Source organism: Musa acuminata, chromosome BXJ1-2 (assembly GCF_036884655.1).
Source record: "Musa acuminata AAA Group cultivar baxijiao chromosome BXJ1-2, Cavendish_Baxijiao_AAA, whole genome shotgun sequence".
Classification (NCBI taxonomy): Eukaryota; Viridiplantae; Streptophyta; class Magnoliopsida; order Zingiberales; family Musaceae; genus Musa; species Musa acuminata.
Window position 1 is genome coordinate 1,526,795 of NC_088328.1, and position 12,279 is coordinate 1,539,073.

A 12,279-nucleotide genomic window follows, 5' to 3' on the forward strand; every position below is an offset into this window, starting at 1 on the left:
TGATTTTAAAAAGGTGACAAATTCGGTGGAAAAACTTTTGAGGGATATTTTAATTTTTTTTTAATTAGGGATATTATTTAAATAATAATAAATTTTTAAAACTATATTAAAAAAAAGAGTATTTTCTAAAAAACCGTTCTAACTATAACTAATAATAATAATTAATAAAGCAACTAACAACGACGAAAACCAAAGACAGACTTGGAAGGCATCGAGACGAGGATCTGAAACAGGTTCGAGTAAAGAGAACGCCCCCCTCCTTCAGGCGTCTCGTCGAACACCTAACCGACACTCTTCAAAAACCCTGCTCGACCTTATTGGCATTAAAAGAACCTAAATTTCCTGATTCCCATCGACAACATCTCCGCCCCGTATTTCGGGTGGTGATTTCCGGCCATCGTAATCCTTCACGGCACAACTTGCAGTACATGTTCATAGCAAAGAGACCGGTGATTCGACCCGAGCCCGATGAGCCGACGCTCCGAGCGCATTCGGATGAACGTGGGGATGGAGGGCCCGAAGAAGCAGCCGCCGGCTGAAGCGTAGCAAGGTGGGGATGTGGGCCGAGAGCTAAAGCTTCATACAAGAGGAGAGGTGGTTAGGTTGGTCCGTGGACGAGAAGAGGAGTCCAAAGATGTCATTTTGAAGACCCCATCGATAATATAAACCTTGATAAGAATCTTGTACATATATGTGGTTAATACAACCTTGATTCTTTTCTGTCAAAATAATCTTTGGTACCTCCGACCTCCCCTCCCATCCCACGTCTTCCCGAGGAACCTATTCTTTCTGCTCTCACCTGCTTAAAAGAGACCTTCTTTGTCTCACAAAAATCCAATTATTATCCAGTTTGCTTCCAACTGTTCTTTCTTCTGTTTGATGGTCTCTTCATCCTTTCTTGATTTCCGATCATCCGAGACGGAAAAGTTTTGATCTTTGCATTCTTAATGTCCTTTCTTGAGTTCTGATCAATCGAGAAGAAGAACAAAGATTGATCTTTGTAAACATCGGGAAAAAAGTAATTTACGGATTCGACGATCTGCGATCGAAGCAGCCGGCGGGAGATCATGTCGTCGTCGTCGCCGCGGTGGGTGGAGGAGGTAGCAGAGGAGGAGGCGTTCGAGCACACGCTGCTGGTGGTGCGGGAGGTATCGGTCTACAAGATCCCGCCACGGAGCACCAGCGGCGGGTACAAGTGCGGCGACTGGCTGCAGTCCAACAAGATCTGGTCGGGCCGCCTCCGGGTCGTCTCCTGCGGTAACCGCTGCGAGATCCGCCTCGAGGACCCGGGCTCCGGCGAGCTCTTCGCCGCCTGCTTCGTCCTCCCCGGCCAGCGCGAGAGCTCTGTTGAGCCCGCCCTTGACTCCTCCCGCTACTTTGTGCTGAAGATCGAGGACGGCCGCGGCAAGCACGCCTTCATCGGCCTCGGGTTCAACGAGCGCAACGAGGCCTTCGATTTCAATGTGGCCCTCTCCGACCACGAGAAGTACCTGAGGAGAGACCACGAGAAAGAGGCGGGCGAGGAGATCGATGAGAGCCAGATCGGTATACATCCCTCGGTGAATCATCGCTTGAAGGTACTCTTTGCATGTGCAATCCTATGGTTGGCACTTGATCAGTACATCTCCCTGATTGATTTCATCATCATAATTATTCTTTTTAGCATCGATTTATTGATTTTGTGTTGATAATCTCATATTGCTTGATTGATATACCATGCAATATTACAGCACTTGATCTTTGCAGTGGTGTACAAGTTTGTACTTTAGATTGCTACCCCACAATGTTCTTTTCCTGCTTTTAATGTTTGTTCGACATCTTTGTGGTCAGCTTTTTGCATTCATTAGTACTATTAGAAATATGTAGTGATCTTCTGATCTCTTGGAAGGTGTCAGGGTAAATATCCTATTAGTTAGACTTGAGGACTTTTGACACTCTTCTAGTCTGTACTTAAATCTTTGTTTTTTGGTTTATGTTAAATGAGCTTAAAGTTGGTTATGTTGTTCTCCCTATCACAAATGTTAATGCAGCATTGCCGAGTTATTGTCCTCTGACTGGTTTATTGAAAACTCTATTGGTCATTTGCCTGTCAGAATGGCTGAATGGGTTCTTTTGATTTTTGAAATGTACACAATGCTCAGTCAACTCTTATGATTGCCATAAATGTTGCCTTCTTCCATCAAGATTTAGTCAATTTAAGACCATGCACTAGAATGAATAAATTATTTGGAATGTTTGATAGAATTTTTAGGATGGTTATCAACCTGATGCCTAAATCCGTGGCAAATTCTAACTGAGGCATATTTAGGAGAGGAACTTAGCATAAAGCTTAAATTGTTATCTATAATTTAAACTCATTAAACCAATAGGCAATTGTTCAGTCAACTCTTACTGTTGTCTTTATTGTTGCCTTCTTCCATCAACCTTGAGTCAATTTAAGACAACTTGGCAAATTTTAGGTTGGGTTGTCTACCTGATGCCTAAATCCTTGGCAAATTCTAGCCAAGGCATATTTAGGAAACGGCCATAGCGTAAAGCATAAATTGTTATCTATAATTTAAACTCGTGAAACCAATAGGCGATCATCTTGGGGATAAAAAAGAAGGTGAAACAACCATCTTTGCTCTAGGGATAAATGGAAATAGTGAATATCTCAAACATGACTAATAAGCCAATAGTGAAATGACTGTATGCCTTGAAATTTCATTGCAAGGAATGGCATGTGTATCTACACTGTTTATAAAGCATAGGCCCTATGCTATGCAAAGGTAGGAAGCTTCTTGGTGATGTGTTAGGACCTTGTCCATTGAATTATACTAAGTACCTAGCATCTTTTTATTTTTCCAATAAGCTTAAGAAGTCTTGATATTCTTCAACATCATGAACTTGGGAAGAGTTGCAATGTAAGTGAATATTGTATCAATGCATGAAAATACTTTAAATTATTTAGTATATCAATATTGGATATATGGTGGATAAGATACTAGTAGGATCCTTGTGGATACATGTCAAATACTTTCCCGAGGTATTCAGTATGCCTATGGTCTTTAGATCACTTGTGGGTCCTTCTTTGGTAACTTGTTTACTTAATTGTTGATCTTTTATTCTAGATCAGATATATTTTTCATGTGATTTGTATTAAGCATCAAATAGTGATGAATTATAATCTTTCCTCGATCATTAAAATTTTTGTTATATGCCTACGTTCATGAATCACTGAATAACTAAAAATATATCTCTCATGATGAATAATCAGGAATGCAGCTATTATTTTCATGATATGTGACTACATATTCAAAGTGTATAAATAAATATGAATCTTTGTCAAATATAATAATACTATTTGTTTATATAATATATAAGTGGCCACATTGTTGATATGGAATCAAGTTTGTAAAGGAGTTCCAGGGAGTTTTGAGAGGATGTGTTGAAATAATGCTGTTGGTAGCACATTCTAGCCTGACACTGATGCTAATTGCTAATGAAATGTTGATTGAATGAATCACATAAATCAGTAAAAATATCAGAAAACATCGTGTTTAAGGAAAAAAAATCAAAGTATTTGTTGATTATTGGCATCTTACCTAGGACTGCAAGATGCATGTTACTCATCAATAATGATATATTACTAGAAAGTTTGATCTTATTTTTGAATCTGATATTTTTTTCGTTACTATATTGAAATATTGGCCCTACATTAAACTTTTATTTCATGTGTGCTATTTCATTATTTTGTTTTATGCTACAATTTATTCTTTTTCTTTATTTTTTCATATTTTGTGGCTTCTATTACTCATTATTATGTTGTTTATTTTGCACTGTTTGATGTACTATGTTTTCTAGTTGATTAAAATTTTGATGCACCAATTATTTTGGGATGTTATGGATCAGATTGGCCAATTTTTTAAACCATGATTTTATGAAATGCTATGATGAATTCTTTATTATATTATGATCCCTTATGACAGGCACATTAGGAAGTTCTAGACATCTTTATCGAATTTTATATGTAGTTCATTTTAAAATAGATATTAACTGTGTTGGTTATACATTTCCAGAATTAATTACCTTTTTTTATTCTGTACCTAAATTAAGCCTATTAACTGCATCTGAAGTACTTTACAGTTAAAAATTTGTCTCCATCTTTTTTTTCCATTTTTTCATCAGTGTCCAATGGCATGAACCTTTATAGAAAAGAAAAAGAAAGAAGGTTGCTTATAAATTATTAAAGTTATAATATTGTTCTCTTTTAATCTTTTGCTCAGACTTGATTCAAAACTTCTAGCAACTTTTTGCAATAATGCAAAACTACATTTACAATGGCCTACATTATTACCTGATATTAGGGCTTTTAATAGTAAAATTTATAGCAAAACATGCAACAGAGTGAAGACCTCGAAGTTATGAACTCGATGATATTTTCTCTTTTTGTTTAGCTTTCTTGTTGTATAATTTATTTTGTGCTTTTTCTAAGTGGATTCTACAGTAGAAACAGATCCTATTTAACATTGAGATTGGATCTCCGAATTCGATGATTGGGATTGCATAACATAGTGAAGAGGGATATGAAAACATTTTGAATTGAGACGTAGAACCTGTATAGCAGTTGACGCAAAATGCTGACTGTTGCCATAAAGTTTGCTAAGTTGATCTGTCACCAGTGTGACACTCTGAAGTAAATCCTTATTTTTAACTAGTGGGTTTTTACTGACAACTTCTGTTTTTATGTACATAAACCAAATGTTTAGTTATTACAAAACCTTTTTTATGCTCCTGTTTCTCTATGCAGTTCTTATTTGCTTGAAGGTGGAGCATGATGGGCATTTAAACACTTCCATTAAGTATCATAATATGTGCACCTTATATTGGTCTCCTCTTCATGTACAAAGATTCACAATCTGATTTTTATTTTCCTTTCTTGGTTGCCTACCATTATGTGGCACTCCGTTATTTCTTCTGTTCCGTGTTACCATACCTTTTATCCAACATCTAGGAAGGAGAAACCATTCGCATAAATATGAAGAACAAACCTGCTACGGGAGGTGGTATGCTTTCAGCTGCTGGCTTGAGTGCAGGAATCTCGAGCAAACCAAAAGGGAGCACACTCCTTGCACCACCACCAGGTGGGGCAGGAAAGGTCAGGTCGCCTCTTCCACCACCACCTAACGATCCTGCAGTTGCTAGGATGACTGCAGGTCATCCTGCTGGATTCAAGGCTCCCAAAGAATCTACAAGGCATCCTACTGATTCTTTCTCTGATCTTTCAGCCATCAAGGTATAACTCTGTGCGCTGTTAGATTCTATACCTTGCTTCTCAATTTGTGAAAATGGGAAAATTTTAGTCCAAATAATGGAGTATAATTTTTGCACTATGATTTGTGCCAACCACTTTGCCCCATGTGGCTGGCCTGGTACTTTCAGAACAAGGTTCGATTGCTTTCTGCTCTTGTGCATAAACTGAAGCTTCCTGGTTAGCTGAGAAATTAATCTCCTCCACTTGTCTTCTCCTTGGCTTCTTTAATAAAAATATTCTGCCTCTTCAGCTTTTTTTATCTTCATAATTGACAAGATTCATACTTGTGCTCATTCATTAACTTATTTGTTTTTATAGTCTTAATGCTACATCTGAGTTGCTTGAAATATCTAAGTCGCTTTCTTGATGATGTGCGTGCCAGTAATCTCTGTGCCAACTTTTCAGTGCGTTTGGATCTTATTCTTGTTACTTATGCAGAGAAATCTGCCTTCTACAACTGGGTCAGGTTCGAATAAAAACACAGCATCTGGATGGGCATCATTTTGATGCAAAGTAACATCATCTACTAAGGGAACAATACGCAAATGCTCGCATTTCCTAAGTATCTAAAGAATGATTACAGGAAAATTACTTGTTCTTATTTTAGTCATGGATTGGACTGTCAAGTGCTTGGTGTAAGTGAGAGCAACCTTCTTCTTTTTCATTTCCATGAAACCGATGTAACCTGATTCTGATCTTATCTGTATACAAGACATTGTTGAAGTTCCTTAAAGGTTGTTTTGAATCTGTGCTGTATTGCTTCTTTGTTGGAAGTGGAATCCTCTTTGAATCCCACAGATTTCATTGAAAACTTTGCTGATAATGTTCATATGAATCTCTTCTAATGTGCATCACTACATCTGATGCAATCTAATCTATCCAGTATAAGTCACTTTGGTGGGAGGAGCTGCACCAGACCCAGACTTAGTCCGGTTCTGTGAACATGTCCATTATTGATCTATTACAAATTTAATACCATTTTAATCTTCTATAAATTTGATAGATTAATTTAAGAAGTTGGGAGGATATCGAGGGGATGCTATTTAGATAGACTGAACTATTCCTATGACCACTAACAGACCTGATGTAATAATGCAAACCATGAGTTGATCCACTAAGATTTTAATTTCGATCCCTACCAATAATACCAATCAGTATTTACCGATCCGATCATGAACCAATATCATCAGACCAGACCATACCATACGGATCTCTAGACTCTGTCGTCGTGTACTATTTATTCTTAGATGAGTTTTCTATCTATCCCTCTTCACTGAACCCAACTCACAAGACTGCAGAGTGAACCCAACTGTTTAGCTATCCAATTAATTGTTCTTCAAATGCGTCAAGAACTGTAGTCGAAGAACAACACTGGACTTTCATGAACCACCATCCTTCTCCTCTTAACCTGGCCTGATGTGATGTTTGATCTCCGTTTGTGCCACTGTTAACGTACAAAGCATTAAGCGCCACTTCCTATTTACATTTTGCAAATAAATCCAAGAGAAAGTTTCTTCCCCCAACTCTCTTCCACTTGTTTTCCATGAAGTTCTTCACAGCTTCAAAGTTCAAAATACTCGGATGCACCAAGAAGTAACAACAAATGACCCACACAACATCATCAAACCGAGAGATATGGATGGCGTTGATGTCTGAATACGGAGTTGAGTTCCTAGTTTAACACAAAACATGGACAAAAGTTACAAGACTTCTAAGCAATATTCATAGGCCCAATATATATATTACACATATTAAAGACACTTCAGTTAAGCTCCTCTATCTACACTTGCAACCTTGAAAGACAGTACTAATGGAAGTTACTCCATGAATACAAACAATAAAGTTTCCAAGACTCGCCTAACAGCACAAGGCATAGAATGAGTCTTAATTTCTTCGACGCTTGAGCATATAGTTTGAAGCAAAACCTAGATCCATCAAACCCCAAGAGATCTAAACAGGTGAGGTGCACGATACTTCGCTTTAGAACAATAAAAAAGTTCAAAGCTCAGTACTTATTCAGAACATCTCACACCCGAAAGATACACTAGAGATTGTATAACACTGCCTCCAATCATAAAACCTGGCATGACCATAAGCCCAACTTTAGGCTTTGAATCTCCCTCTTCGAGAATTATGTTCTTCACAACACTTTCCATATAGACCTCCGAGAACTCGATTCCTTTCTTCACCTGAAAAACCTCCACTTTAGGATCAAATGAATACGCTAGCCTATGTAATAGCCATACCGATTTAGCCAGCTTTAGAAAAGCCTGGTAGAATGGTGTCCTTGGGTGTCCACCACTCATTACATAGTTTCTCTGATCCAGGTTACCGAAGAACGAGGCTTCCATCTTTGGGTGCACGACTAATAGGTACTTTTTCCGTGAGAACTTCCCAAAAACCGAGTCCGGATTTTGGCTCAATACATCCAGTGGATCCATAGCTCTTATAGCAAGAAACTGATGGAAGAAACCCTCATGAGAAGCAGTAAGATTGGATGGTTCCATGGAGAAGTTCTCCTGGAACCCACTGAACATTTTCTGACAAATGTGTGACTCAAATGCATACTTCTTATGAGCCCTTTTTGCATAGACAACTGCAGATTCAATTGCGTTGGCTGCTGCATCAAGATCCCACCTGGCCATTTTCATCATGTTAATCAGTGGTTTTGAGAAGTCATGGATGGATTTGTATGCTGTGTCCACAGCAGAAGAGAAAAGACTCGGAGTCAACTCGATGGAGAAGAAACTGTTTTCTTCTTCAAAAGCCTCTGATTCCTTGGGAAGCAGACCCCTCTGCTTAAGTTTCTTCTCCAATTTCATCTTTCTCTGGCCGGACTCCTGGATTTGTTTCTGCATTTGAACAATCTCAGAGTCTCTTGTTTGAATCTGGGACTGAAATTTCTTTACCATGACTTCATAGGTTTTGAGTAAGTTTTGTTGCTCTTGGATTTCAGCAAGTAGGCGTGAATCTTTAGGTGATGCTGATGTGAGTTTGGGGTTTTTATCCCTATAGGAATGTTTGAGTTCGGAAAGCTTCATTAGTTCCTCAATTACAAGTTTATCAGCAGCCTGTATCTTGTCCGGATCATAGGGAGTATGAGCATTCTGAAGTTGAATGTATGCAGCTTTCAGAGAGGAAATGTTGTTGAAGATCTTTAATATCAGTGCATCCATGGATTCCTTGTTATGATTCACAGTCTCATCTATTGGTTGAGGATAAACCTTCTGGTTATTGTTATCATGACTTTCTGTTTCCTTGTGCCCTGTTCGTAGCATAGCTTCCTTCCCTGAAGTAGCAGCTCTTGTGGTTCTTCTTTGACAGACAACAAACAAACCTCAGCCAGTATAATTTCCTAAATCATGTAACAGTGTATTAATATTTACAAATAAAGCAATTATGGTTTAGAACTTATACAGCCAAGTAAAACTAGAAATATCAGCAGGATAACATTCGATGGCTCAAATATTCTCGTGTAGTTCAATATAAAAAAAAATCCAATTTATACACCTTTCATGAACTCTTCCCAAATGGCCCAGCATTATGGTCTCCATGTATGTTCCTAGCTGGCACAAAAGATAAGTAACCCAAGGTAAACTGAATTTTCTAAATAAAAATAAGATGGCAAAACTGTTTATTCCCAAGAATTGCTCATTATAGGTGCAGTATTGTCCAAAGAAACTTCACCAACAGAGTGTGATTTTTCAAGGGATTTACAGCAGGACTTAAAACAGGATCTTTTCTAAAATGCAAGTTAGAATTGCATATTTGTTTGCATGCTCCTCAGCGATGTTTCATTTCCGCTACTACTTTCTCCTGTAATAAGCCAATGACTGATGATCTGGTATCGAAGAGACTGGAGAAACAGGGGAGAAAAGAGAGGAGATGGAGGATCAAGCCCAGTGAAACCATATTAAAATATAGCAGTTCTGTAGCAAATAAAGATCATGGGGTTTTTCTTTTGGGAAGCAGATATTTGCTTCCATGTATCACTATTTAATCTACATGGCCAAGTAGAAACGTGAATAGGTAAACAGTTTTTCATGAAATACAGGAAATGAATTATGAACATCTATACAAAGAAAAGTTCAAATTCAAGCTCAAACATGTACGTATACAACTCAAGCCATATTCGCATATTTTGCAATCACAAGAAGTTAATCTAATAAAAAAAAGAAGAAAACAAACATACAACGTTTCTTTTGGGCACTTTATAAATCCACAATATAACTAACTTGGTGTTAATCAGTTTTCATGTGGTATATGCATCATACATCATCCATTTGAAAATTTTAATGGTTGTGATCCACAAATGAACTCTCATTCATCCTTTCATCCAGAGATCTAATACCTAAACTGTGCATTCAAACCTTCAAACACGTGATATTCATACATTTCTTCCAAGAGATTGCAACAGCAAATACAAACTTAATTGTAAGCCATAAAATTATTTCAGTCCAACATAAGTTTAACGAAATAAGATCCTAAGCAAATCAAGTAAAAATCATACATTAATTAAACATGCAGTAATCATAAAATGACAAAGCATCTTCAGAGTGTATAATATATTCAGCAAAGATAGAACTTCCTATTTAACTTGGAAAACTTTTATCGAAATTATACATGTCGAATACAAGCTAAGAGGTCAGCATCATCTATAATCATGCAGGAAGACAGCTTGATAATTGGTTAAATTTGCTTAGTTATGCGTTCCGAGCTCATGAGGCCATGTTTTGGTGACAAATGCAAAAGGAATTCTTTTGCTTTGGTCTACCCACCTTCTAAGCTAAGTGATAACGGCCGTTTTAGCCCTAAAATCTTTCTGTTTTGCAGCATTAGATGACATAAATCAGGATGAAAAAGAGTGCAGGTACATGCCTCTCTATACATGCACATGCCATATTTATATCATTTTTTCTATGAAAATAATAAACAAACATTACATAGAAGGATATGAAGTCACCAGTTATTTCCGAGTTCTAAAAACTTGGACAATCTCTATTTGCACAGGCTGATCTGTGTACAAGCCAAATATCTGAGATAACGATTCTAGTTCTTGGAGAGTCAAGAATCGGAAAGAATTGGCCAATCAGCAACAGGATCAAATGGGATTAGCCAACCCTCCTAATCTTAGCCATGATCCAAGCAGAAGAAGAGAAAGGAGGAAAGAAAAAGATACGAAAAGAGAGGGAATGAAAAGAGGAAAGGAACTCAACTTCAGAATATAGAATTTAGAAAAAGATACCAAGGGGGGTTTAAAGGGTCCTTTTTTAGGATTCAGGAATGATATCAGAGAAAAATCAGAAAAAAATTATTCACCATTGAACGTTTAGCTTATATCGATCTAGAAGTTAAAAAAGAAATAAAAACCAAATGCAATTTAGAAACAAGGATACAAGTTAAGCAGTAGAATTCCCAAATACAATTTAGTTAAGGTTCATTTGTAGAAAAACTAATAGTAGACTACTTCATAAAGTTGTAGCAACAAGAGAAAATGAATAGATAATGAATAGATAAATATCAGAATTCTTAGAATTGACTGGAAGACCAAGTCAGAGCAGTCCACGAACTATACTAGGAAATATAGACTATATAAGAGATCAGATCAAAGAAGCAGTTGAATTAATAAAGCAAAGTCCTAATAAAAAGAGCTGAAAAAGGCCGTAGAAGCAATAAACATCACTGATCCTAAAACTATTAAGCTAGAAACTAAACAATTATTAATTGACTTACAAAAAGAAGTAGACTATGTTAACGGAATAATAAAAATTTGCAAATACAAATAAAAGATAGAAATAAGATTGTGCATGAGTAAGGTGGATAAAACATTAGGAAAAGCCATAAACAAACCAAAGGCTAAAAATATACCCGCAGTAGACTTTGACACAGCCAAATACGATAAAAATAGCAATAAAAAAAGGACTTCGAGCATCAAAAGATTCAATACATGCATAAAGAATGCTACAAGACTGGCTAACATAACAAAAAAGACAAAAGTTGCAGATTACTTGCAGACAAAAAAAGATCAGTGCAAACACTCTATTAGTCGATCAGAAGCACCATCTCCACCTTTACAGAAAAAAAGTTCCTCTTTTTCTTTTTTCCCATAGTCATCTAACCGAGTTATCAACTTGAAGCCGGACATGGAAACATAAGAAATCGCAGAAAGGGTAAGTACTCGCCTTCTGCTCTATATGGTTTATTCCGCTCATCGAACAATAAAGACAAGCAGAATCTAAGCAAACGAGAAGCGACTGGGAGTGATCTTACTCTTTCTCGTCGAGAATGTGGAAATCGACTGCGAGGAGGCACTCGGATCGGAGGATATCGAAGGAGGAGGGTGGCCGGAACGCCTTTCCTAGGGCTCACTTTCCCCGTCGGCTCGGCTCCCGTACTGCATAGCTAGCTAGGTGAGGTCATGTGTAAATTGCAGATATACCCCTGTAAACATTTGAAATTGTGGTCCTTTTTCCACATTATTAATGAAGGACAAATATATATATATATATATATATATTAATAGAATGACTTGGAAATAAAATTTAAATAAACATAAGTACCTAAAAAATTATTTATATTATTTAAAAAACAAATTGAACTGAATATTTTTCTATTATTTTCAAAATTTATTAACCAAGAAATATATTGTATAGATGTTAAGTAATGTTATAAATTTGAACTGAAACCATATTTTAATTAAAAATATTTATTATTGCAATGTATATTTATCTCATATTTTAAATTAAACATAGCACATGGTAAGAAATTAGGTTTCAAAATTTAGTATCCAAACCTCCAATTAGGTCTATATGATTCTCATATAATATTTTAGTTATTGTATGTGTTCAAAATTTAATTCTATATTTTTGTTTCACTTCAACTTTTTATTAAAAAAAATTAACTAAATTTTAATTAATCTAAGGAGGAAGAGAACAATGGGAAGGTGGCAAAGGAGGAAATAGATGAAGAAGAAAAAGAAGAGAGGA

General features: G+C 36.7%; 2 protein-coding genes across 3 annotated transcripts; one reads left to right on the top strand and one right to left on the bottom strand.

Moving 5' to 3' along the window:
• Positions 1-229: 229 nt before the first annotated feature.
• On the top strand, positions 230-6,038 carry LOC103974245 (uncharacterized protein At1g03900). The gene is made up of 3 exons (XM_009389019.3): positions 230-1,577; positions 4,994-5,275; positions 5,732-6,038. The coding sequence occupies exons 1-3, from the start codon at positions 1,068-1,070 to the stop codon at positions 5,798-5,800; spliced, it is 861 nt and encodes a 286-aa protein (XP_009387294.2). The 5' UTR covers positions 230-1,067; the 3' UTR covers positions 5,801-6,038.
• An 873-nt stretch (positions 6,039-6,911) lies between these two features.
• Positions 6,912-11,710, bottom strand: LOC103974246 (protein GRAVITROPIC IN THE LIGHT 1-like). Of its 2 annotated transcripts, XM_065085792.1 has the most exons (3): positions 11,564-11,659; positions 8,804-8,859; positions 6,912-8,648 (listed from the first exon to the last, which is right to left on the bottom strand). In XM_065085792.1, exon 3 carries the CDS (start codon positions 8,569-8,571, stop codon positions 7,306-7,308), a length of 1,266 nt encoding a protein of 421 aa, XP_064941864.1. In that variant the 5' UTR covers positions 8,572-8,648; positions 8,804-8,859; positions 11,564-11,659; the 3' UTR covers positions 6,912-7,305. The 2 variants fall into 2 exon arrangements, with proteins under 2 accessions (XP_064941864.1, XP_009387295.1); XM_009389020.3 differs by lacking the exon at positions 8,804-8,859 and having other exon boundaries at positions 11,564-11,710.
• Between the last annotated feature and the right edge of the window lie 569 nt (positions 11,711-12,279).